General features: G+C 38.4%; 1 protein-coding gene across 3 annotated transcripts; it reads left to right on the top strand.

The window, feature by feature from the left end:
• Positions 1-2479: 2479 nt before the first annotated feature.
• tkfc (triokinase/FMN cyclase) lies at positions 2480-27248 on the top strand. Of its 3 annotated transcripts, none has more exons than XM_084110032.1 (16): positions 15747-16061; positions 16199-16388; positions 17445-17737; positions 17963-18041; positions 18231-18320; positions 18900-18934; positions 19012-19096; positions 19184-19273; positions 19445-19561; positions 20215-20331; positions 23410-23547; positions 23669-23775; positions 24905-25008; positions 25460-25493; positions 26290-26382; positions 26467-27248. In XM_084110032.1, exons 1-16 carry the CDS (start codon positions 16056-16058, stop codon positions 26623-26625), a joined length of 1737 nt encoding a protein of 578 aa, XP_083966158.1. In that variant the 5' UTR covers positions 15747-16055; the 3' UTR covers positions 26626-27248. The 3 variants fall into 3 exon arrangements, with proteins under 3 accessions (XP_083966159.1, XP_083966158.1, XP_083966157.1); XM_084110031.1 differs by having other exon boundaries at positions 15755-16061; positions 16196-16388; XM_084110033.1 differs by lacking the exons at positions 15747-16061; positions 16199-16388; positions 17445-17737; positions 17963-18041; positions 18231-18320 and adding exons at positions 2480-2792; positions 2867-2945; positions 4453-4542.
• Positions 27249-27989: the final 741 nt, after the last annotated feature.

Raw genomic sequence — 27989 nt, 5'->3', positions numbered from 1 at the left:
CAATGACGGGCTCTGCTAACGCGTGCAGTGTGAAACCGGCGTCAGTGTTTGGTGTAGGCTCCGCTGAAGTAGTTTGGGGGATAAACCTATTTTTTACAGTCTATGGGATAAACAAATTGCGCGAAGAAGAACAGCAGATTCCCTTGGTTGGACGAACATGAGAGAGATGGCATTGGAGTCTGTAATGTAATGTAGGCCTAATGTATGTAATACAGAGATTATGTATTTATTTATGTTAATATCTGTGCAATAAATGTGTATTTAGTAGGGCTGCCCCCAAATAGTCGACTAAACGTTAGTCGATATGAAGAGGGCTTGGTCGAATACATTTTCATTAGTCGGTTGGTCGCAAAAAAAATCACGTGAAAAAATTACGCAATCAGGGGCTGCGCACTGCGCAGTCAGTGTATGACATGACATCAAAGCAACGAGAGATCAACGAGATCTGATGAAGGATGAACTAAAAATGTACTTGGCAGATTAAACAAAGGTTGATTCGGGACCATTGGCATGGTGGCAAAAAAATGAACATCGATATCCAAAGCTCGCTAAAGCAGCTAAACGCCTCCACTGTATCCCTTCCACATCCACTCCATTAGAGCGCATCTTTTCAAAGGCCGGCTTCATTGTGAACAAGTCGAGAAGCTCCCTTCTTCAACAATGTGGACAAGCTGGTGTTCCTCTCACATAATATGAAAAAAATAAAATCGAATTGAAAGCTTAGGTAAGAATGCTTAATTTCCTTTTTGTAGTGTTTCTGTTTGCTATCCGTTAGGCTATATTAAAAAAAAAACGGGTATTTTTATAACGGGTAGGCTATACAAATAAATAAATACATATTATTTTTATTTATTCGTTTTTATATAATGCAGAAGTTGTTTTTTATTCTGTAAGAAAAATTAGTCTGACGTTTGCAATTTGTTGTTTTAGGTCAAGACTCATCCGTCGTCTTAATGGCAGTTTGCGGCTTTGCTCTGATATTTTTTATTTGTATTAGTGTTCTTTAAATTATTCGTTCCACATTTTGTCTTAAATATAGTTGTTCTAAACAATTTAATCAAATACTTAGGCTGTTGATTTGTTTGTCGCCTTCTTTTTTATTCTAAGTTTTGGCGTTGTGCGATGTGCCATGTGCATAAATTAAATTGTTCGTTTTTGTTAATTTTCCTTTTGAACAATATAAAAATTATATTTCCACTGTATTTTTATACCAAACAGCGTTTTTGCTACAGTATTTATTTGGGTTTTTTTGCCTTGTTTTGTACTAGGCCTAAGTTACTAATAAGTTTATTTAATTTATTTTAAAAGAACGAATTTTATTTTATTTTATTCAAAACTGTTTTTTTTTTTGTTTTTGTTTTTTTTGACATGTAACTGTTACAGTTTGTATTTTTGATAATAAATTATTAAAATGCACAGGCAGTCGGATTGCTGTTTTTATGTTAGGCTATAATTAGCCTATAACGTTCTGGCCACTGATTTTTGTGTAAGCGCTGTATACTTTAAACGCTTTACTATTCTGTTTTAAGCGCTTAATTTTCATTTTGAACGCGCTAATATCATGCTTTAGCATTTTCTGTCATATGGAAGTGTTAAACTTCAACTTGGACTATACCTTTCCTTGTATATACGCAAGTTTTTATATTAATATCATAAATTAACGATTATTCGACTAATCGCTAAAATGCAGGAGTGTTAGTCGACTAGGAATATCTTTAGTCGGGGGCAGCCCTAGTATTTAGCCTGCCTCTGCCATCCAGCACACAGCACAGCATACATTATATCACAAATGCATTCCTGTTTGGTCCTTAAACTGGTTTGTTTGCAGTTTGAAGGTGATTTTACAGTATTAACAATAACTAAAGTAAAGTTTGTGGTTACCATAGTCCATTTTTATAACATTTACACTACTGTTAAAATCTTTGGGGTCCTTTTTATAGAACAAAAAATCTTTTAAGAAAAGATTTGTAGGAAATTACTTTTATTTCAGCAAGGACACATTAAATTGACCAGAAGTCATTTATAATGTCAAAAAATATAACATTTTTCTATTCATCAAATAATCCTCACAAAATGCATCATTGTTTCCACAGCACAACTGCTTTAAACTGATAAAAATAAGAAATATTTCTTGAGCAGCAATCAAATCAGCATATAATGATTTCTGAAGGATCATGTGACACTGAAGACTGTAATGATGCTGAAAATTCAGCTTTGCATCACAGCTTGACATTGCATTTTAAAATATATGAACGAATTTGACAGAAGTTCTTTTAAATTGAAAAAATATTTCACAATACTACTGTTTTACTGTATTTTTGAGCATAAGAGACTTCTTTAAAAACATAAAAAAAATCTTTTAGTGTACTTTTATGCATGCTTTTAGCAAACATGACTTGCATATGAACAGTTGTAACAGTTTATGCATGGGAATTGAACCTATGAACTTGGTGCTGCTTGTGCCATTGCTGTACTTGAGCTACTGTCACTCTCACTCAGGTTACATTGGCAGGGGGATGCTGTCCGGAGCTGTGGCGGGAGCAGTGTTTGCGTCCCCTCCTCCGGGAAGTGTCCTGGCTGCCATCCTGACTCTGTGGAAGGGAGGCGCCTCAGGAGTCCTGCTCATCGTGAAGAACTACACGGGTGACCGTCTAAACTTTGGCATAGCTGTCGAACAGGCCAGATTGCAGGGCGTCCAGGTGGACATGGTGATTGTGGCCGATGACTGCGCCTTCGCTCAGCCCAGCAAGGCCGGCAGGAGAGGCTTGTGTGGAACTGTGTTCATTCATAAGGTACAAGAATCGGCTTGACATGGCTATATTAATCAATTTTATTGTTTTTTAATTAATGCCATTTTTCTTTTTAGCTAGCTGGAGCTCTAGCAGAGAAAGGCTGTCTTTTGGATGAAATTGTTGCATGGGTGAACAAAGCAACAAAAAATATTGGTGAGAAAGACCAGCATAGTACCATTTGGGTTGTTATAGCTTAAACGTTACAGTACTAAATGAATTTATTTATATATATGGCAAGTCGTTGTGTTTGATTTTTTCCCCCTCCAAACCAAGATGGCCAAGGGTCAGTCAGACATGCCAAGTTGCTCCGGAATATCCACCCATTCCTTCTATCCTAGGAGATTCTTCAGTCTCCTCTTGTTTGAACCAAAAAGCTGTTGTTCAGACATGGCTTGTGTGGAATTGTTGCGTTGTTGACCATGTAAGTTTCCTTTTTGATTGTTTGTTTAGTTTAAAGGATTATGTGTTTGATATGATATATTGATTTCTAGTTATGTTTAGTAGCTCTTTAATGTTATACTCATTTGATTGTTAAAGCTGATTTCAGATGTATGATTTAAGATTTGCAACTGTGTTTGTATTTATTAATGGTTTTGTTTATGGGTTTTAGAAACCAACAATTACCATCACTGCCATCTGTGAAATGTCTACTCCTATATGTCACCACAGATAAACTGGGAAAAGTACTTGATGACTGAATGAGTTTTAATAGACCCACCATTCCAGTAGCAACAGCCAAATCAGCCTAGAATTTCTGCTAAATTTCTACATTTACTCATAACATCAAAAAGTAATCTGATTACGTAATGCATGTTACTTGTAATGCGTTTCCTTACTCATAACATCAAAAAGTAATCTGATTATGTAATGTGCGTTATTGTAATGCGTTTCTTTACTCATAACATCAAAAAGTAATCTGATTACGTAATGCATGTTACTTGTAATGCGTTTCTTTACTTGTTACATCAAAAAGTAATCTGATTAGGTAATGCATGCTACTTGTAACACATTACTTTACTTGTAACATCAAAAAAGTAATCTAAATGCGTTATGCATGTTACTTGTAATGCGTTATCCCCAACACTGATCATTTCAGGTGAGATTGAAAAAACGTATCGCTAGGTTTTCTCAGAGGAGGGCTATGATAGAAATGTGCATGTCCATCTTGAACATAATCAGAATTATTAGCTAATAAGGGTAAATCTCCATACTCTGGTGCACTGGAGGGAGCATCTGAGTGGTTTCCACAGTTGTACCTTGACAGACTGTAGAAAAATCTGATGGAATCACGTCCTCATGTTCTGATATCAAAGATACGCGAAGTGCAACTTGTATGAAGTTGTATGAAGCCTTTGCAATATTTTGCATTTATATTTTTTGTATATATTTTATAGTTTTCACATGATTTGATATAACTGTATTGATTAGTTTGTTAAATACACATACTTTATCTGTTTGATTATTGTCTTATATTTAATATAGTATATCTTATGTTTAAACCATAACCGCATGCTGTCCACTCAAGTGGACATCTGAAGATCTCTTAAAGTCAATTCTTGTTTTTCATGCCCTAAGAGCAATAAAAACACATAGGAAAAGAATCCTGACTGAGGTTATCATAATTCATGCATGAAAGGGATATATATTGTTGTTTTAACAGGCACATTGGGTGTTAGTCTGTCTCCATGCAGTGTTCCCGGATGCCTTCCATCTTTCCAGCTTCCACAAGGAGAGATGGAGTTGGGACTGGGTAAGAGAGATCTATAATAAAAAGAGTAAAGATAAAAAATATCTATATATTTTAAAATATATTATTTTATGTAGAAGTAAGTACGTGTATATAGCGTTTATGTTTGTGTTTAATCACAATTAATTGATTTGACAGCAGATATATATATATATATATATATATACAGTATATGAGTGTGTGTATATATATATATATATATACTCATTTATTTAAACAAAATTTCAGTAAAATCAGTAATATTGAGAAATTTTAATAGAATTTAAAATAATTTTTCTATATGAATATTTTCTTTTAAAATGTAATTTATTCCAATGATGCAAAGCTGAATTTTCAGCTTTGTGGAGTGGAGTGAAGTGGAGTTCAATGGGTAAAGTTAATATTCTGGGGAAAGTTCCCTCCGGTGGTGAAGAGGAGGCGGTGCGGGAGCCTGCTCTGTAACAGAGCAAACGACGCCGGGGTCTTCCACGAGGTCGAGGGGCCGGTTTTTCCGGATGCATCCGATGAAACTCTTCTGTGAGTGTGGGGTCTAGGATATCTCCAGCGTTGGCCTAGGATTGCTCCTCCAGACCGTACCCCTCCCAGTCAACCAGATACTGGAGGACGTTACCCCGGCGCCTGGAGTCCAGCAACTCGTGCACACGGTACGCCTCCTCGCCGTCAACCAGGATGGATGGGGGGTCTGGAGCCGCGACTCCCTCCTCCGACTCTCCTCTCGGACCACCGGCAGGTTTCAGGAGTGATACATGGAATGTAGGAGAAATACTAGCCTGACGTCGTCATACTCAGATTCTAGTCAGAATGTGAGTCTGATACTGCTCCATTGGGCTGTGATTATGGGGCGTGTTTCAACCAAACCAGGAAGGAAAATGCCTCTGCACTCAATTGGATAGACCTACAACCAATCAGAGCAAAGGAGTAAGTGACGTATGTTTTTTATTCGTGTTTCCGATCGACTCTGTTCCTCTTTTAAAATTATGCGCTGTTGATATCTTCTATAACAGACGCGATGGCGGAATCTACACATGATGTTTCATAAACAAAGTTCGGGAGGAGCACGTTCAAATAATCAATCCAATAAACTTGTCATCAAACAATTACCGTCTACGGTCTACACTATCAGCATGAGAGGAAGCATATATTTATTCAGTCTGTCTCAACTCACCTAACATTCCTTGACAGTTTTAGGCATCCCTCCACTCACTCTCGGCTTGTTCTTCCACAGCCTGGAATACGGGAGTAGCCATAGGGTTCGGGCTGAATACCGAGCCCGGAGCCTCTCCTCAGACAGCACGCCAAATATGAATTTATTCTATCTGACTTATTTGTAAGCGTGGACTCGTGAAATCTCAATTCTCCAGCGGCAGTCATTTGAATTCAACCCAAGCGCTCGTTGATGACGTGGATGATTACGTTACCATTGCTCATCTGTCCATCATCGTATAAAGCCCGCCCTGACAATTTGATTGGTCTGAACAATTTTTGTTCGGGCATAATAGCTCCTCAACGGATCGAACTTCCCGACCTAGTCGAAAATATACAGGGGAAATTTGTCTGAGATTTTGGAACGGACCAAAATACCTGGGACTGAGTTTGGGACATGGAAGTGGAAGTCTGAGATCTCTGGTAGAGAGCCAAACCCACTGGCCAGGTTGATAAACTGGAGCGGGGCGACAGTGACGATTAGCCTGGACTTCTTGACGTCTGATGGCGTGGAGGAGATGAGTGTGTGCTTAATCCCAGACCTCTTCACTCTTTTGTAACCATTCTGTGATAGATGGTAAGTCAGTGGCTTCACCGGACCAGGGGAAAAGTGGAGGTTGGAAGCCCAGGATGCATTTGAAAGGAGTGATGCCTGTAGCGGGTTTGACCAAAGAGTTCTGAGCGTATTCAGCCCAGAACAGATACCTGCTCCACTCAGTTTGGTGTTGTTGGCAATAAGAGCGCAGGAAGCGAATGACATCTTGATTAAGACGTTCTGTTTGTCCATTGGACTGGGGATGATAACCAGAGGTAAGGCTGATATTGACATTGAGGTATTTGAAAAAGGATGTCCATACCCGGGAAGTGAATTGGGGTCCTCGGTCAGAGACTATGTCGTCAGGAAGGCCGTAGAAGCGGAAAACCTGGTTGCAGAGTAATTCAGCAGTGTCTAGTGCAGTGGGGAGTTTGGGAAGAGGGATTAACCGACAGGCTTTAAAGAATCGATCTACTATGGTGAGTATGGTGGTATGGAAGGTGGTAAGTCTGTGATGAAGTCGATGGCTATGTGAGACCAGGGGCGTTGAGGTATAGGCAGAGGAGTTAAGAGACCTGCGGGGAGTCGTCTGGAAGACTTGGAGGTGTTACAAGTTATGCAGTTCTTGATGTGAGTTATGGTATCTGATTGTAAAGTTGACCACCAGAAGCGGTTCTGAAGTGGTTGTAGCCATGATTCCGGGATGTCCTGAGCTGGGTGCAGAATGTACTTGGTCGAGTAGTCTTGAGCGCAAAGGTTCTGGAACGTACAGAAGGTTTTCGGGGCATTCGGATGGAAGTTCTGCTTGGTGGTTGAACTGTTCAATTTCTGTGATTATGTCCCACTGTACCGTGGCTACCAGGAGACTCTCGGGAATGATAGTGTCGTTGGGGAGAAGTTGAGTGGGTTCTTCTGCTTGGCGGGAGAGAGCGTCTGCTTTTATGTTTTTTGATCCTGGTCGATAGAAGACAGTGAATTGAAATCTGTTGAAGAATAGAGCCCATCTAGCCTGACGAGGATTCAGACGTTTAGCTGATCGTAGGTATTCAAGGTTCTTATAATCAGTGAGGACAATGAAGGGTTGAGCAGCACCTTCCAGCCAGTGTCGCCACTCCTCGAGGGCGAGTTTCATGGCCAACAGTTCGCGGTTTCCCACGTCATAGTTTCTTTCTGCTGAGGACAGTTTTTGGGAGAAGAAGGCACAGGGAAACATTTTTTCTGGGTTACCTTGGCGTTGAGAAAGAATGGCTCCAACCACCGTATTGGAGGCATCCACCTCCACGATGAATTGACGTGTGGGATCTGGGTGTCGAAGAATGGGAGAGGAGGTAAATTGGGTCTTTAGCTTTTCAAAGGCTTGTTGAGCTTCAGGGGACCAGGTCACATGAGACGTGTGGCGTTTGATCATGGTAGTTAGAGGAGTGGCTATGATGCTGAAATTTCTGACGAAACGTCTGTAGAAGTTGGCAAACCCTAGGAAGCGTTGCAGTTCTTTGACGGTTTGGGGTAATGGCCATTCCAGTACTGCCTTGACCTTCTTAACGTCCATGGCCACCCCTTCTTGGCTGATTACATAGCCCAGAAATGAAGCTGGTTCGATGAAATTCACACTTCTCTGCTTTCGCGTAGAGTTGGTATTGTAGCAGACGTTTTAGGACTGTTCTGACATGGTGAATGTGTTCTTCTAAGGAGTTTGAGTAAACCAGGATGTCGTCGATGTAGACAATCACCCATCTGTCCAACATGTCCCGGAACACGTCGTTCATGAACAATTGGAACACTGAAGGACTGTTAGCCAGGCCGAAGGGCATAACCAAATATTTGTAGTGCCCGCTACTAGTGGAGAATGTTGTCTTCCATTCGTCACCCTCACGAATCCGAATTAAATTGTATGCATTGCGAAGATCCAACTTGGTGTAATATTTGGCATGTCTGAGTTGTTCGAGAGTGGCTGGAACCAAAGGTAAAGGATAACGAAATTTGACAGTAATGTCGTTCAGTCCACAATAGTCAATGCAGGGTCTCAAACCTCCATCCTTTATCTTCACAAAGAAAAACCCGGCAGATGCTGGAGAAGTTGATGGTCTAATGAAACCCTTGGCTAGTTCCTCTTGGATGTAAAGTTTCATGGCATTAGATTCGGGTTGGACACGATGGAAACAGGTTGAGAAACTCGAGTGATTTTCGAGAGACAGTGTTCATGACAGTTCTCACCCCATTGTGTGATCTGGCCATCTCTCCAAGAAATGTGTGGATTATGGGTGCGTAACCAGGGTAGACCGAGGATAGAGTGATGAGGGGCTTGGATAACATAAAACTGAATGGATTCTGATTGCAGGGTACCGACATGCATCTTGATCTCTTCAGTCAAACGATGAACTTTTCCTCCTCCGATGGGACGGCCATCTAGCGCCTCCACTGTCAGAGAAGAATCACAGGGATTTAATTTTAGTTGATGTAATGACGTGAATTCATGAGTAATGAAGTTCCCTGTGGCTCCTGAGTCGAGCATGGCAGTAGTGACAATAGTTCGGTCTTTGATGTGCAGGCGAATGGGTAACAGGATACTGGATGTGAATAAATTCTCTTTGGTGTGAGAACTCACTGATTGAGGTTTGCTGACAGGACGAACAGGGGAGGAAGCTTTCATTTGACCTGGTTGACCACAGTACAGGCAAAGACAATTCTGCTGGCGACGCTCTCGTTCTTCAGGTGAAAGATGATTAAACCCCAGCTGCATTGATTTGTGCATTGTAGTGGATTCGTGAGCGGTGTACAGGGGTGTTCTGACTCGGCGTCGAGAACGCATGAGATTGTCGACCTGGATAGTGAGATCGATGTATTCGTTCAGGCTCCTACCTTCATCTAGGCAGGCCAATTCAGACTGTAGTTCGACTGTAAGACCTTTTCTGAACAAGTTTTGAGGGTATCCTCTATCCAGTTGGTTTGTGCAGCGAGAGTGCGAAAAGTGAGAGCGTAATCAGCGGCAGTGTTCCTTCCTTGAGACAGTTTTAACAATTGTTCTCCCGGACCTCCTTCTGCTGTGGAAAGGTTCCCTCCGGTGGTGAAGAGGAGGCGGTGCGGGAGCCTGCTCTGTAACAACATCACTGGAGATGGTGGAAATGTCTCTTTCTTTAATGAAGGTTGATGAAGAGATGCTCAGACTGTTTGGTGTGTATAATAATATTATTATTATTACTCACTGATAGTTCCAGGTAAGCAGACGCGCATCCATCCAACGTGCACCAGGTGCATTTTTGACATAACACGTCACCCAGCATACCCGGATAAAAAAGTCACCGCTCGCAACTAATATATATATATATATATATACACACACTATAAATACATATATCACTGATTTGTCTTTCTCAGATGCTAAAACCACAGCCCCGGCCTGGCCTAACCTCAGCACGACCTCTGTGAGTGGGAGGAACCTGTTCATGGAACCTGCAGAAAAACCTGCCGCAGCTTCAGATAAATATCATGAAGGTAGAGAAGAGTGCAAAATATAATTTTTTCAAAATGTGCCTCAATTACATTAAAAAGAACACAAAGAAACTATTTAACTAATCATATACATAAATTCTTTATAATAAATAATTAACATAATTCATAATTAACATTTACTGATAATAAAATATAAATGCACAACTGTTTAAAGGAACACACTGACTTTTTGGGACTTTAGCTTATTCACAGTATCCCCCAGAGTTAGATAAGTCCATACCCTTTTCATCTCCGTGCATGCCGTAACTCTGTCTGACGCACCCACCGCTAGCCTAGCTTAGCACAAAGACTAGAGGTAAATAGCTCCAGCTAGCATACTACTCCCAATAAGTGACAAAATAACGCCAACATTTTCCTATTTACATGTTGTGATTTGTATAGTCACAGCGTGTACAAATAACAAGGTCACATGAGACACAGCCATCTTCTGACCGTATACATACTGGGAACTATATTCTCAGAAGGCGAAGCACTGCTACTTGGGCGGAGTGATTTGCTCAATCACAACATGTAAATGGGAAAATGTTGGCATTATTTTGTCACTTATTGGGAGCAGTATGCTAGCTGGAGCCGTATCAATGTGATTTCGGAAGGATCGTGTATGAGTAATGATGCTGTGCCATCACAGGAATAAATAACATTTTAAAATAATAACAACAAAAAAATCACAATATTTCTGTTTACTGTATTTTTCATCAAATGTAGCCTTGGTGAGCATAAGGCACTTCTTTAATAAAACATTTTTTTTCCACGAATGTAAAGGCAAAAAAGTGACAAGTCAAGCACTTCCCTAATTCATTCACAGTTTTTACTCAAAATCGATAAAACAAATGTCCATGGACACAATACACATCAATCTTATTGTCATTAACAAATCAGTGCAGTAAATATGACATTTACAGTCAAATTCTGCAATATAAAACTGTGAACACATACTCAAATGAACACATGGTTTTAAAATGCTGCTTTTCATTCCATATTTGCATATTTTCCTTTCATACAAATGTGACATATGTGATGAAACCAATGTGTGAGAATCGACACTGCAGGAACGACACTGAAATCGCTCTGATCTGTCCAACATCAGGTCAGTGTAATATACTGAATACATTTCTTGGTCTTGTTGTTTTACATTGGAATTTATATTCATTGCTACTATTCCATTATTTGTTGTTCTCGATGTCCTTTAGGAACTCTTGCGTATTTAACTTGAAGAGAAACATGAACAGCACTGTCTCCAAGAACCAAACATCTTCTTTTGGGGTCCGATGCACAGAGCCAGGGTATTCACTTCAACTTTCTGTAATAGCACTGGACTTCATTTTCCTCCTGCCCATCCAAATCTGGGTCCTCTGGCTGGGCACAAGTAATATTAGGATTAGGGGACGTCTGGCAGCCTCAGAAATCTTTACAATGAACCTTTCTGCACTAGAGGTTTTTGTGATGGTACTTTATTGTGTTTCTATGGTTGCCTTTCTCTTTAACTATGAATACACAATGATCATTGTTGCATTCTTTTCTGGAAGCTACCTGGTTGGACGACCCCTTATGAACAGCTTGATTTGTGTTGAGCGCTACATAGCTGTGGCTCATCCTGCGATGTACCGCAACCCAGCCTTTGTGAAGCACAGATATATCAGTGCTGGACTGGTCTGGATGCTGATTGTAGTTTATGGAGGACTTTCTGTTTGGACCTATCCACGCGGGCAAACTGAGGTCTACATTTGTTACCTAGCAATCAGCCTGTTGGTGATCACTACTTGTAGTCTAGGAGTGCTCAAGATCCTGTTGAGACCAAGTCCTGGTGAAACACAGAAGGAAGGGATGCACCACCAGAAAAAGAGGGCATTTGTAATTATCACTGGCATTCTAGTTTGCATATCTGTTCCATATAGCCTGGAATGTTTCCTGATCATTATGAATGGACATTTGTCAATCTATACTTTTTGCCTGCTAGCGGGCATCAATTTATGGATAATGCGACCAAGCAGTGTAATGCAATCCATTCTCTTTCTGTCCAAGCAAAAGAAATTGCCATTCACTAGAAAAGATTAACCATAAAAATGCGGGGGCCTTTATGTTTAATACAAATGTAGTCCCTTGCAAAGTTTCTTCAAATATAACTGTATTTGTTAGTTTTGTTCATTTGCTTGCATTAAATAACTTTGAGCGTAATGATCTGTTAAAAAATAAATAAAATAAATAATAATGATTATATATATATATATATATATATATATATATGAATGATGAAGAACCTCAATGTTGTGTAAATGAGATATGTGCTTAGTTCTATTGCTGATGTAGTAAATTGTAATCATATTTAATAATAAAGAGAGGAAAAAGTGGATATGAGTAGGCTACTTTACTATTTAAGTATATTATTATTTTGATTATTATTATTGTTTCTACAAACATAATTGGTCATGCATTGGTCATTTTGGTCATAAAAGCAGGATTTATATAGGAGATTAAAACTCAGAATTAATGGGATAGTTCAACCAAAAATGAAAATTCTGTTTGAAAATGACTCACTCTCAAAACCGTAAGAATTTCGTTCATCTTCAGAACACAAATAAAAATATTTTTAATAAAATCAGACCCATTTCTATCTCTCATTTGACAGCAATGCAACTACCCAGCAAACACAGAACGTTGGCACAACGTAGCCAACCTTCTAACAACGTTTTATCAACATGGCCAAAAGGTTGCTATAAATACGTTGTGTGGTGAAGGTTGTTACAGCGTTGTCACAATGTTGACATTAAACCATCGTTCAAGGCCATTGCTTAAGGTTGTGCCAACGGTGTCTTGACAACCACTGGACTACATAATGTACTCGTGAAGCGCGAAAATCAGCCTTTTAAATCCCAACCACCTGTTGGGCTCATTGTGTTCTCATTCATCATCGAGCAAGGATACGTGAGTATTGCGTTTAATTTAGCCTACCTCAGCTATCAAACACAACCTACAACTTTAATTTCTAATGTGATTAATGTAGCCTCGCTTGCACCTGTTTAGTTTGTCATTTGATTTTTCCGCTATCTCATTCGTTTCTTTGCTCCTCTGGATTGTGGATGTTACCCCGGTTACCGACCTTACCGGCCGGCTTTCGGCTACTGTCTGCCATACGCACGTCCTGATTTTGCCAAGTGGGAGTTGACCTGAGACCAATACCTGTATGATGACCCTGGGACAACAACTGCCTCAGCCAATCAACGTTTATGATGTCATCACCGTGTGCCCCCGTCGAGTCCGCCAAATTTAAAAAAAAAACAACAACAAAAAAAAAAACACACCCACACACACACACACACCTCTTCCAATAACAAGCGCACAATTTACAAGGTAAGACCAACGGCTTTTTACATTCTATTAATTCTATTAATTAACATGTGCCTTCTACCATGGCTGATGATGTTAAAATTCATATTTGTTTTTAGATTATGATTTGTCCACCATCGAAGTATAATTATTAGCTTGGATTGGCGAGTTAAGTTAATTGGCAGTTGCCAGCCAAAATTGATCAGCATCGCTTGACTCAAAAAAGAAGATGAAAATACTGTTTAGATGTATATATTTATTATAGTGTGCATAGCTACACCTTATGCGAGCTCATTTTCTGCTGGTGCGACAGTTTGTTAGCGCTTGCACTGGTGCCCCAGAATAGTACGTTAACTTAACCATTCAGTGCGCGATTCGCTGCGAGATCCAGGGAGAAACGTTTGAATTAGCTTATTTATTCTGTTACATTATGTTACATATATGCTGACCTCAAGTCATCACTGATTTATCCTGTTACATGATGTTGTCCTCAGACCATCATATTAATATGTTGACCTCAAGTCGTCACTGATTTATTCTGTTACATGATGTTGTCCTCAGACCATCATATTAATATGTTAATATGTTGACCTCAAGTCATCACTGATTTATTCTGTTACATGATGTTGTCCTCAGACCATCATATTAATATGTTGACCTCAAGTCATCACTGATTTATTCTGTTACATGACATTGTCCTCAGACCATCATATTAATATGTTGACCTCAAGTCGTCACTGATTTATTCTGTTACATGATGTTGTCCTCAGACCATCATATGAATATGTTGACCTCAAGTCGTCACTGATTTATTCTGTTACATGATGTTGTCCTTAGACCATCATATGAATATGTTGACCTCAAGTCGTCACTGATTTATCCTGTTACATGATGTTGTCCTCAGACTATCTTTTTGTATTATATATGATAATATGTATGTGTGTGTGTTTTTTTTTTTGTTTTTTTTGTTTTTTTTAAATTTGGCGGACTCGACGGGGGCACACGGTGATGACATCATAAACGTTGATTGGCTGAGGCAGTTGTTGTCCCAGGGTCATCATACAGGTATTGGTCTCAGGTCAACTCCCACTTGGCAAAATCAGGACGTGCCTGCCGCACAGACCCGGTTTTGTTCATTAAATGTTCTGATCTCCCTTTGCTTTTTATTTTTTATTTTTTATTTAATATACTTAAAATAAATGTGTATATTTCGTTTTTTTTTTTTTTTTTTTTTTTTTTTACAAATGTATTAGCCTACTTTTGGAAGTGCAATTTGATGCAGTTTTAATAAAGTTGAATGAACGAAACCTTCTGTCATTTTTACTGTGTTGATAGCCCTATTAAATAATAATATAGATAAACAATAAACGATAAAAAGTATATAATTATCTAACAAAATGCTAAATGGGGGATATAGCAGCATATAAAAATATTGTCAGAACGTCGTTTCTCAGTTGCTGAATGTCGCGCAACAACGTTGCTACAGTCCTGTCGCGTCTTACAATTCTACGTTGTTACAATAGGCTTGTTTGAGATGCGCCTAGCCTCGCCTGAAATGTGTGCGAGAGTAGGCGGCTGCAGTGAGGGGAGGAGTGAAAAAAGCGCAGGCAAGACGGACAGTTCTCTCTTCTCGCAATGGATCTGACACCTGTGAGATCAAAGATGGATATCGCGGGATTCACGATATTCACGCTCGTGCACGGTGTTGCTAATAAACTGGATGTAATTCCATTCCAAATACATGTTTATCAATATTATTTTCTTTAATACAGACATATGTGTTTTTATTTATTTTATTTTTTTATAAAAATTAAATTGCATAACCCAAAGAGATCGCACTGTCAGATAGTTTGGGAATATTCACACATAAAATATACACATAAAACATGATATTAGAGTTTTAAAATCAAACATTTTAAAAGAGAACAATACATCACAGTTGTTTAAACCAATGAGCATTAAGCTGTGTCGTCAGCAAGTCGTTTCCCATCATGCTTTTGATCAGCGCAGTCAGTGGAGAGCAACTGCGCTCGCCTGCAGAATCCGACTATATGGGGATTTTTGACATACGTCAGCATGATATCAGAGCAAGGCGGACCGCACTCGGACACATTTCTAACCGGCATGCATCTCGCGCTGATCACCGGTGATCGATTCTGCGCAGATTTTGCTCATCTCAAACAAGCCTAATGTTGCGAGCACGTAGACAGCGACGTTGCCATAGCAGAAATGCAACGTGCCAGAGACGTTGCTCCGTTGCCACAACGTAAATGTGTTTGCTGGGTACCAGTTTGATGCTTCAAAAAGTTCATTAAAGTCCAACTGAAATAAAAATTGACCCTATTTACTTTGTTAGCGCATATTACTAGTCTTGTGGTGAACAATTAATCCGTGCAAGTTAAAACACATAAAAAAAATTGTTTGCCGTCGTAATCTTTAATCAAAGTCTGAAAAGTTACTTCCGGTCTGGAATGGCGTCCCTTCTCTGATGACGTAGGTTTGACGGCTTGGTTTGGGAAACGCTTAACCACTCCCCTCAAATCGTTAGTCTGTAATGAGCGAGAGATGGAGAGGAGGAGCGCTAGAGTAAAACCCTGCCCTCTGTTCAATATTCCGTTTCACTGGGAAATACGTCACAACACTGGAGAAAAGTCGTTTGCAACTTCCGGTTCACGCGGACTTTAAGAGATCGTAAAACTAATCCATATGAATTTAGTCAAAATTTTCTGAAGAGACTCGTTCGCGTTATATGATGAACAGATTCAATTTAGGCTTTTATTTACATATATAAACAGTATTGGAAAATTCCGTCAATGACGGGGAAAGAGTTAAAAATATATAAATTGGAGATGAGTGCTCGTGCTCTGGGGCGGGCTTCGTGACGTCATCGTCATGCATGTTTGCGAAGTGATCAAAGGACGAAGGTTGTGCACTGACTGCAGTGATGGAGGTGTGTAACGGTGTCTCCTGCAGGAATATTGCAACAAACTTGTTACATGTTGATTGTGCAAAGCATATGATTTTGAAACAACTGTTCAGTAGTGACTGGCTGATTTGAAATGTATTCTTTGTATACGGTTGAAGCAGGTGCGGAGTAAATTATTGAACTCGGTTGAGAAGTGTGTGGACGAGGCTTTGGAGGGTCTCGTCAGGAGTACCGGGGGTCTGGCGCTGCTGCGGGGGCACAGAGTTGTGCTGCGGGCCGATCTGGAGAACATTAAGGGGAAGGTAGCGCTGCTGTCCGGAGGAGGATCTGGCCATGAACCCGCACATGCAGGTAATGCGTGAAACAGCAGCACCTCCTCTGTTCTAGTGTGCAATGTTCCTAACTGTATTAACAAAAAAGAAAAGAAGAAGAACATATGATTCAGTTATTAAAATTAAATTCGTTGCTGTAATCTGATGTAGTCAGATGGAACCAGACATTTTAAATTATATTTTTTGACTTGAATAAAACAGGTTCTTTATGATGCACTTTTTAGGTCACCTGACAAAACATTAAAGTAAAGCCCTGTGCTCACCAAGAGGGAATATGATACTGTATCATTTTAATACATTATATCACAAATGCATTCCTGTTTGGTCCTTAAACTGGTTTGTTTGCAGTTTGAAGGTGATTTTACAGTATTAACAATAACTAAAGTAAAGTTTGTTGTTACCATAGTCCATTTTTATAACATTTACACTACTGTTAAAATCTTTGGGGTCAGTAAGATTTTTTTATTTTTTTTATAGAAAAAATCTTTTAAGAAAAGATTTGTAGGAAATTAGTACTTTTATTTCAGCAAGGACATATTAAAATGACCAGAGGTCATTTATAATGTCAAAAAAGATAACATTTTTCTATTCATCAAGGAATCCTCACAAAATGCATCATTGTTTCCACAGCACAACTGCTTTAAACATTGATAAAAATAAGAAATATTTCTTGAGCAGCAATAAAAAACAGCATATTATAATGTTTTCTGAAGGATCATGTGACGCTGAAGACTGAATTAATGATGCTGAAAATTCAGCTTTGCATCACAGCTTGACATTGCATTTTAAAATATATGAGCGAATTTGAAAGTTCTTTTAAATTGAAAAAATATTTCACAATACTACTGTTTTACTGTATTTTTGATCCAAAAAATGCAGTCTTGGTGAGCATGAGACTTCTTTAAAAACATAAAAAAATATTTTATGTAGTGTACTTTTATGCATGTGGCAGATGCTTTTAGCAAACATGACTTGCATATGAACAGTTGTAACAGTTTATGCATGGGAATTGAACCTATGAACTTGGTGCTGCTTGTGCCATTGCTGTACTTGAGCTACTGTCACTCTCACTCAGGTTACATTGGCAGGGGGATGCTGTCCGGAGCTGTGGCGGGAGCAGTGTTTGCGTCCCCTCCTCCGGGAAGTGTCCTGGCTGCCATCCTGACTCTGTGGAAGGGAGGCGCCTCAGGAGTCCTGCTCATCGTGAAGAACTACACGGGTGACCGTCTAAACTTTGGCATAGCTGTCGAACAGGCCAGATTGCAGGGCGTCCAGGTGGACATGGTGATTGTGGCCGATGACTGCGCCTTCGCTCAGCCCAGCAAGGCCGGCAGGAGAGGCTTGTGTGGAACTGTGTTCATTCATAAGGTACAAGAATCAGCTTGACATGGCTATATTACTTGCTATGCTTTCTCAAAGACTCTTTTTGATGTTACTTCAACCATATATAAATCCATATTTAACCCATTTAACATATTTCTGGCCAAAGAGTCCTTGAACTTTAACTTTCTATGCATACTCATTGGCTCCGACAGATGTCACATCACATAATCAATTTGATCAGTTTTTAATAAATGCCATGTTTCTTTTTAGCTAGCTGGTGCTCTAGCAGAGAAAGACTGTCCTTTGGATGAAATTGTTGCATGGGTGAACAAAGCAACAAAAAATATTGGTGAGAAAGACCAGCATAGTACCATTTGGGTTGTTATAGCTTAAATGTTGCAGTACTAAATGTTTTTTTTATTTTATTTTTTATTGTGAAAGTCCAACCACTGTGCCAGGCAATATACTGTATTTAAATATACTGTATTTATATATATATATACACACACTGACATTATATATATTGTTGTTTTAACAGGCACATTGGGTGTTAGTCTGTCTCCATGCAGTGTTCCCGGATGCCTTCCATCTTTCCAGCTTCCACCAGGAGAGATGGAGTTGGGACTGGGTAAGAGAGATCTATAACAAAAAGATTTTTTTTAAATTTATTATTTTATGTAGCAGTAAGTACGTGTATATAGCGTTTATGTTTGTTTAATCACAATTAATTGATTTGACAGCATATATATATATATATATATATATATATATATATATATATATATTAGTAATATTGAGAAATTTTAATAGAATTTAAAATAATTTTTCCGTATGAATATATTATTTTAAAATGTAATTTATTCCTATGATGCAAAGCTGAATTTTCAGCATCATTACTCCAGTCTTCAGTGTCACATGATCCTTCCTGCTCAATAAACATTTATTATTATTATCAATGTTGAAAACAGATGTGCTGCTTAACCTAATCCTTTTCAGGACTCTTGATAAATAGACCAGCAAAAGAAAAGCATTTATTTAAAAAAGGAAATCTTTTGTAACATTATAAATGTCTTTTGCTGATCAATGTCATGTGTCCTTGCATGTCAACTCCTTTAAAAAAAAAATCTTACTGATTCCAAACGTTTGAACAGTAATGTTTATATACTTTATTTATATATTAAAATGTACACTATATTTATTTGTATAGGGATCCATGGAGAACCAGGTATTAAGAGATCAAAAGTGAGTCTATCATCCAATCCTACAATAAAGAGTAATGTATGGTCCTTTGAGATTGATAGTTTTGATTTTTTTTTCAGGTGGCCTCTGCCGATGAAGTTGTGAAAACTATAATAAGTCACATGACTGATTCCTCAAACAAATCGCATCTGTCCCTGAAGTCAGGTATGATGTGTAACTGGTCAGCACAGGGTTGATTCTGAAGGTGTGCGTTTACATGAATGTGAATTCAAAAATGTATTTCTCTAACAGGAGACAAGGTGGTGCTGTGTGTGAATAATCTTGGTGCTCTTTCATGTTTGGAAATAGCTGTGGTTTCCAAAGCAGCTGTACACTGCCTAGGTGAGACTCGAGTAGCACAACACTAGATTTAAAACATTCAATTTTAGACAAAATATATAGAACTGAATAAATGATCTAGTTATATCCTAATATTTGCATTTCATTATACTGTTTGGAAATTAGAGTTCTTCAACTGGTGTTGACTGCGTTTGATTCGATTCTCCTTTTCAGAGGAGCGTGGTGTGCTGGTTGTCAGGGTGATGTCGGGATCGTTCATGACATCACTGGAGATGGCGGGAATGTCTCTTTCTTTAATGAAGGTTGATGAAGAGATGCTCAGACTGTTTGGTGCGTTCGCTTTAAATCCAATTTTACATGCACACTTCACTGGATGACATTGGAATCATTAGTTAGTTCTCAGAAAATGAGTGTTATAATGACAGAGCTGAAATTAATATTAAACACATGAACAAAGTTTCACTGCACACAGCATCTTTAAGATGATAAAATTGTTCATTTGCCAGTATACTCTGAAATTAATGCATATGTGAATTTACAGTGTATATACTGTTTATATACACATACATATATAGTATGTAGTGCAGTGAATGTGAAGTGTCACTGATTTGTATATTGTATATTCACTATATATATATATATGCTCTGCATACCCAAGTCATTCATGGACTCGCTGATTAGTATTAACACTATAAATTACTATAAATTCCCTTGTTTGTGGTGTATCATAAAGCTTGCATGATAATATGTATGTAACTCTCAGTCATTTATTTATTTGCCAAACGACGGTTATTTTCTTTAAATCTGCCACTCACTGACAGTTCCGGGTAAGCAGACGTGCATCCATCCAAGCACCAGGTGCATTTTTGACATAACACGTCACCCTGCATACCCGGTTAAAAAAAGTCACCGCTCGCAACTAATATAGATATATATATATATATACACTATAAATGCATATATCACTGATTTGTCTTTCTCAGATGCTAAAACCACAGCCCCGGCCTGGCCTAACCTCAGCACGACCTCTGTGAGTGGGAGGAACCTGTTCATGGAACCTGCAGAAAAACCTGCCGCAGCTTCAGATGAATATCATGAAGGTAGAGAAGAGTGCAAAATATACATTTTTCAAAATATAGTCATATGTGCCTCAATTACATTAAAGGGGTGGTTGATTATGATTTCTCTTTTTTAAACTTTAGTTAGTGTGTAATGTTGCTGTTTGAGCATAAACAACATCTGCAAAGTTTCAAAGTTCAAAGCAAGGAAGATATTTGCTTTTTAAGAAATCGCTTTTTAAGGACTACAACAAACGGCTGGTAGGGACTACAGGACATTCCTGCAGGGTTAGTGACATCACCAACCCTCAAATTTACATAAACCCCGCCCCCTGAACACAATTTATAGATTATCAAGACAGAATATTCTAATCAATGACTAGAAGATAACTACACATAAGCTACATAAATTCATCAACTAACCATTCAGAAATGTCCTGTTGCTTCTACATGTTGTCACTTCTTCTTGAGTCTCTCCATCATTGACTCCGTTGACATCATCTGACTCCGGTTTGAACATAAAAGGCTTAAAGTTTTAGAAATTTTCAGTGCATGTCGGTGTGAGGTAAAATGACACAAGCTCCGCCCTCTGTGCCAGGAGCAGCAGCTCATTTGCATTTAAAGGAACAGACAAAAAACGTTGTGTTTTTGCTCACACACAAAAAGTGACAACTTTAAAGGTCTCATTGCATGGATTATTTTATTATTTTAGAATGTTTCCTGGGGTGCCCTTATAATGTTAGTATGTTTTTTAGATCAAAATTTGCTATAATTTAGAAATAAAAGGCATATTTCCTAGCCTGATTTTAGCCTCTGTTTTGAACGCTCTGTTTGAAGGGGCGTGTCTGCTGTGAGACTTCAGTGTAAACGCCCACTGCTGTGATTGGCTGCTGTGAGACTTCAGTGTAAACGCCCACTGCTGTGATTGGCTGCTGTGAGACTTCAGTGTAAACGCCCACTGCTGTGATTGGCTGCTGTGAGACTTCAGTGTAAGCCTGTTGATCACGTGAATGAAGATCTTATGCTCTCACTAATGATTTCACCAATGCAAACATGATGTACGTACAGTAAGAACTTCGTTGTGCAGTGTAACAGCGTCATTGATTTCATAACGAGTTTTGGCAAGTGTCCAGATAAACTCGCGCTGTGTGATTGACAGATGGGCGATTGGAAAGGGATTGTTCTTTGATCGCTATCTGTATATTAATCACAGTTTAAGTAAGATTCATCCTACTAAGAGAAACGACGTGAAGTTGATCGTTTAGTCACTGGCTTGATTTACTGATGCATAAACAGTATTGAACGACTTTGAGAGAAAAATTATCTGTCTGAACTTGAACAATTACACATTAGAAATTCACATAACCCACTGGTTCTTCAGAGGCTTGGATGAAGGAACTAAAAAAATACCTTTGTGTTCATTTATACATCCAAACACTCGTTTGCAAGCCATGATGTCTCTCGAAGAAAAATGATTCGGACGATGATTCGGCTGCGCAGTTCCGCCTGGCCTTGAACATGGGCTGGCATATGCAAATTTTTGGAGGTGTACATATTAAAGGGACACCAGGCAAGTCTGAGTGTTTTTTCTCTACAAAGCTCCCCCTAGTGTCTGGTAGTAAATGCTTTCAAACACTCTGTCGTAAAAACGAACTGTTGTCCCTCCCCCCTCGCCACGAGCAACCCAGCTGATCAGCTGTCAACCCAGCTGAGCAGAGGAACAGGCTATTTCAAAACCAGTTAGGTCTACCGAGGCAAGTAAAGCAATATTTTCTTTCCAACTGATGGCGATTTTTTTTATTTTTTTTATTTTATTTTATTTTTTTTATTGTGTTGTCATGCATACTATTATTTTTACCGGGAACGAACGATATGAACGAGGCGAACTACTGCTTTGGTGTTTGTTTGTTTTTGGGACAATGGGCATGAGCATAAATATATATATCGATGAGGTCGCAATTATTTGAAATTTAAATATTAAACACAGTTTATTCCAAAGATACTTACAAGTGCAACAGCAGGATCAGCATCCGTTTTGCAGGCTTCTGTTTCTCTCAGTTCTCACCATTCTGAAAAAGCCGGTCCGATATTTACTCGAGTCTGACTTGCTCGGTCAGTATCCCGTTTCCTCTTTCATTGGTCCTCCGACAAAGATTTCCTAGCTTTCTGCATCTTTTTTACAGCCTCAGCCATAACTCAATCTATCGTTGCCCTTTGCTTATAGCTAGCCGGTGCTTGAATGGGGGCGTGTACGTGTGCAGTGCCGTCAAGCAATTCGTTACATCGCGAGACTTGATACCCGCCGGCCCAAAGTTGCAAGCGAGTTTTTTCCGCTCTCGGGCACCAGGGGGTGCGAAACCACCACCATTCAACTCGAAATGAGTAATATAACCATTCCACTGACTCCAAAGCTGTTCAGTTAAGGTTAAAAAGTTACCTAGAGCACCTAGAGTTACCTATTTTTCAGGGGTATTTTTCAAAAACGAGATTTAAATAAGAAGAAGAAAACAATGGTGTTTGAGACTCACTGTATGTCATGTCCATGTACTGAACTCTTGTTATTTAACTATGCTAAGTTAAATTCAATTTCAAATTCTAGGGCACCTTTAACATGCTGTATAAAAATATCTGTGGGGTATTTTGAGCTAAAACTTCATATACACACTCTAGAGACATCAGAGACATATTTTACATCTTGTGAAAAGGGCATTATACCACCCCTTTAAAAAGAACACAAAGAAACTATTTAACTAATAATATACATCAATTCTTTATAATAAATAAATAATTAATAATTAACATTTACTGATAATAATATAATATAAATGCACGACTGTTTAAAAGCTTATAAATATTAAACATTTTAAGTAGCTGTTATCTATTTCAATATATTTTAAAATGTAATTTATTCCTGTGATGTAAAGATGAATCAGAATTCTCTGATGAAAAGAAAGTTCGAAGGAACAGCATTGAAATAAATCTTTTGTAACATTATAAATGTCCTTACTGTCAATTTAATGTATCTTTTAGTATTAAAGTATTAAAAAAAATCTGACTTGAACTGAACAGTATACTGAAATACCTGAAGCACTTCATCGACACATTGGTGCTGCTTCACAGGCTCGCTTTCTCCCGTCATTCGCCTGGTTTTGGAGTCCGTGTGCAAGATCCTCCTGCAGCGCCAAGAGGAACTCAATGCGTTGGACCGCGCAGCAGGGGATGGAGATTGTGGGAGCACACATGCTCTTTTAGCTAATGGTAAAACTTTTTCAACATTCAAACCATACACAGTATTTAAACCAACATATTGCTTAATTCTGTGTTCATATATAAAATTATTAAAAGGTTTCACTTGCCTTTACAATGTGGTCTACTTCAGCCATTCAGGAGTGGCTCCAGACCAGCCGAATCCCTGGAAACCTTGGCCAGCTTCTAGCAGATCTGAGTCTGTTGGTCCAGGAAAGGATGGGAGGATCATCAGGGGCGGTATGTGAATGTGTTCAGACACTTGACACGCTAGACCAGTGCTTGAGCTGAAAAATTACTCTAATGGCCTGTTCACACCAAAAACAAAAACTATATTAGCATCCACACCAGTGGTTGATAATTTTCTGTTTATTGTAAGCGCGCTGCAGTCGTCTGCTGCTTTAAATGCTCGAGCTCTTACAAGTCTGGTGGATTCTGATTGGCTGTCAATGTTTTTATCATTCATCAGCTGGATTTTTTTATTTATTAAAGTGATTCCAATGATATCAATCCTTTATGCCATTATCATTATAGTTGTGGTGTAAACTCTGCTATTTTTTTATATTTAGAATGATTTTAGAACTATATCTTTATCGTTATAGTTATCGTCCTTGGTGTGATCGGGGCTTAAGGGTGTGTTCACACTTGTAGTTCGGTTCTCTTGGTTTGTAAGGTCTGCTCTGTACCAATAAAAAATGTATACATTTAGTCCTGGTTTACTTAGCGTTCACACTGTCATTGTTAACTCTGAACCTAAACATACAAAACCCCCAAAAACGCCTTTATGGCGTATATTTTGCGACTGAACTTACCAAACATCCAAAACAACGTTGTGCGCTGGGCTAAACACGGTCATTGTATGTGCGAAGCCTGAATATGATGGTATTTTGACCAGCTGAGAACTCGCGAATAGCTTATGAAATGTGTAAAGGAGTCAAAATTAACAGCAGGAATTCTTCTATTGCATTAAATGAAGATCTACTGCAAGGAGACGGCATTTCCGACACATATACTATAACGGATAAGAACCATGTATGCTCGAGCATTCTGTTCTTTTAGGGTCGCATCTTGTGACATCATGTCCTGTTTTTGGTTCGTTTATGTCTTTGGTCTGTGTTGCATTCATATTTCAGTCGAACCACATCAGAGTTTGATTTGAAGTGGGCCAAGACCCATATTTTCATTTTTTCAGCGTCTCGGTCCACTTGTTTGGTGGCACCAGGGTCCATTTTTTCGAATGAACCACACTAACAGAGAAATCACACTAGGGTTTGTTTTAATCGAACCAAACATGCCAAGTGTGAACATCTGGGGGGAATTATGTCTTTCTCATGAAATTATCAAATGATCCGTTATCTTTTTTCCACAGTTATATTGCTTGTTTTTGTGTGCGGCTGCCCCTTATCTCAAACAAAACAGTGATGGTGCTGCTTGGGCCAAGGCATTGCATGCTGGGACCGAGGCCATGAAAAGGTCAGTGGCGGGTCATTGTGATTTTTGCCAAGTCAGGTTCTGTCTGAAAATGTATTCCTAACCCTGACCCTACCCCTAAACCTAACCCTACCCATAAGTTATCCCTAAAATCAGAGGGAAATGATGGTGAATAACACTGATGTAGAAGCACCTGACACTGGTTGTAACCCTAAATGTGACATAAACTGTAAACTTGTCCCTTAAATCTGATTGATTGGAATGATGTTCCAGGATCAACAAAGATGTTGATTTAGGAAAATGTTGTACTTGGTGAAATCACGTTCACCGTCAGGGACACCAGTATTAAATGAACTCATTCTCAATTGTTTTCCTTCATACTTTAGTATTTTCAGTATATTAAAATATACACGTTGCCAAGTTTACAGTTTGGCACAAAGTATAAAGATGTGTGTCATTTTATTGCAAATGTATTCCTTGTTTTTTCCGACAGATATGGAGGTGCTGAACCAGGAGATCGGACCATGGTATGATTGAGACAGGAATTAAGAGTCAAATTCTAGTTTTAGTAATTGTTGCACACAAATTGGTTATCTCTATTCTTTAATTAGCAAATAGTAAAAGCGTATTAGTTAACATATGCATGAATTACACTACCGTTCAAAAGTTTGAGGTCATTTTTTTTTTCTGAAGATTTTTTACATTTGAAAAAAGTATTTTCTGCTCACCAAGGCTGCACTTATTTGACCAAAAATACAGTAAAAACAGTCGTATTGTGAAATTTTTGTGATTTAAAAAAAAAAGTCAAAGCTGAAATTTCAGCATTATTAATCCAGTCTCAAGAATTTGAAAGATTTGGTGCTCAAGAAACATTTCTTATTAAGCAGCACAACTGTTTCCAACATTGATGATAATGTGTTTGTGGAAACTGATAGTTATTCGGAATAGAAATCTTTTGCAACATTATAAATGTCTTTACTGTCACTTTTGACCAATTGAATGCATCCTTGCTGAATAAAAGTATTAATTTCTTTCAAAAAATAATCTTACTTTTGAACAGTAGTGTAGTTCCCTGTTTACCTGAATAGTTTACTGAATGTACATATTTTGTACATATCTGAATGTACAGTATTTTGGATAAATGTGTGTAGGCTATTGGCAAACACTACTGATCGTTTATATCCACGTATCAATGATTAATCTGCTTGGGCAGTGTTTTTGAAATAATTAACCTGCAAGTCTTATCCTTGGACCTTTTATTGAATCAAATCTTTTGATACCTGCAGATCATTGATGAAACTGCCCCTCTGTGTTATCTTTTAGCTTGATGCCCTATGCCCTGCTGTGGAGGAGTTGATGAAACTTTCCACAGCACCTCCTGATGGCCACATGGCTATACTACAAGCAGCAGTGGAGGTATGAACAATCACTTTAGCGATTTTGATGTTTTCTCATAATTTCTTGCATCTATAATATTGGCCTCTTGCCTATCTGTTACAGAAAGCAGATTTGGGAGCCGAATCTACACGCAGTCTCACTGCAAGGGCTGGACGTGCCAGTTACGTTGCGTCTGAACATTTGACCCAGCCTGACCCTGGTGCCGTGGCGGTAGCCGCCATTCTGAGGGCCATACTCCATTCTTTGAAGGCGGATAGTTAAAGAAGCTCACCATCAATATGCAGATTCTTAAAGTGCCCCTATTATGCCATTTTAAAGGTTCCTAATTTCATTTTGGAGGTCTCCTACAATAGGTTTACATGCATGCAAGGAAAAAAAAATTAACATAATATACATTTCACATCTTCTAATTTTTCAAAGAGTCTGTAACCGGTTCCTTTTCGAATTTAAGATTCAGTCTCTCTAAACCCTTCCTATCTGAGAGCCTACTCTGCTCTGATTGGTCAGATGGCCCAGTCTGTTGTGGCTCGACCAGTTACAACAAGTGTTGGAAACAAAACGACCATTACCATATCTGAATTTCAGCTCCGGATCTTCCTCAGCACAGTGATACGAACAGAAAAAATGGTGTCAGTTTTTCCGTATCAATTCCAGTGTGAGTCCTCGTCCTTTAGAAGTGCATCAAAGTGAATTCGCAGTTGTCTTTTCAACAATGTGACAACATGAACCAAACTCTTTCAGGCCTCCGCTACAACTACAGTTTTTGAGGGTCAAAGTAGATGTTGTTCAGTAATATTCGAAAAAGTATAATGGGGAACTTTAGGGAACAGTAAAGCAAAAGGCTTATAAAAAAAAACACAAAGGTTTGCTAACATTGATTTGTGCAGATCTTCAAAGATGTGAATGATTTGAAAAACTTTTAAATACTTTCTCTGATCCCAGTTAAATGTGATATAAGTTGACACCCCTAAAGAGTGTAAAACTGCCTCTGCTGCATTTTCAGCAGAATTTACACTCTTCAGCTTTAATGAAAATGGTGGAAATATAAATAATCCATCAATACACTACCATTAATGAAACAATAATAGTGACTAAGACCAAACATTGTAAAAGTGAGAGGGCTTGTAGTTGATTTTTTTTTTTACATTTTTTTTTACATTTTTTTTTTTTTACTGTTGTAAACAGTTATGGTAATTTAATGCAGATATTTAAAAAAATATTTAATATTTAATGCAAAATGAGCATTATTAAAGGTCAATTTAACACCAAATGTTTTAACATAGTAATTTTAAATGCAGTATTAATTGTGAATTTGTGAATTAATCTTGTTGTATTATTTTAATTTAATACTGTAAAGCTGCTTTGATACAATCTGTATTGTGAAAAGCGCTATACAAATATACTTGACTTCACTTGACTTGAATTTGTGAAATGAATACATTTAACTAATAAAAACAAATAAAAAAAACAGCTGTATTTTAATCTGTGATTACATCATTTTGAATAATCAGATGTTAAGGTATAGTTTACTCAACCAAAAAAAAAACGTCACCCTCATGTCATTTCAAATCTGTATGACTCTCTTTCTCTGCGGAACAATAAAAAAAAAGTATACATATAAATAT

Source organism: Abramis brama (assembly GCF_963993115.1).
Source record: "Abramis brama genome assembly, chromosome: 3".
NCBI classification, from domain to species: domain Eukaryota; kingdom Metazoa; phylum Chordata; class Actinopteri; order Cypriniformes; family Leuciscidae; genus Abramis; species Abramis brama.
This window is presented reverse-complemented; position numbering and strand designations above follow the sequence as displayed.

Coding starts and splice junctions, on each gene's coding strand:
- tkfc (XM_084110031.1), top strand. Junction 17,738..17,962: donor GAACTGTGTTCATTCATAAG/GTACAAGAATCA, acceptor GTTTCTTTTTAG/CTAGCTGGTGCTCTAGCAGA. Junction 19,274..19,444: donor AGCAGCTGTACACTGCCTAG/GTGAGACTCGAG, acceptor TCTCCTTTTCAG/AGGAGCGTGGTGTGCTGGTT.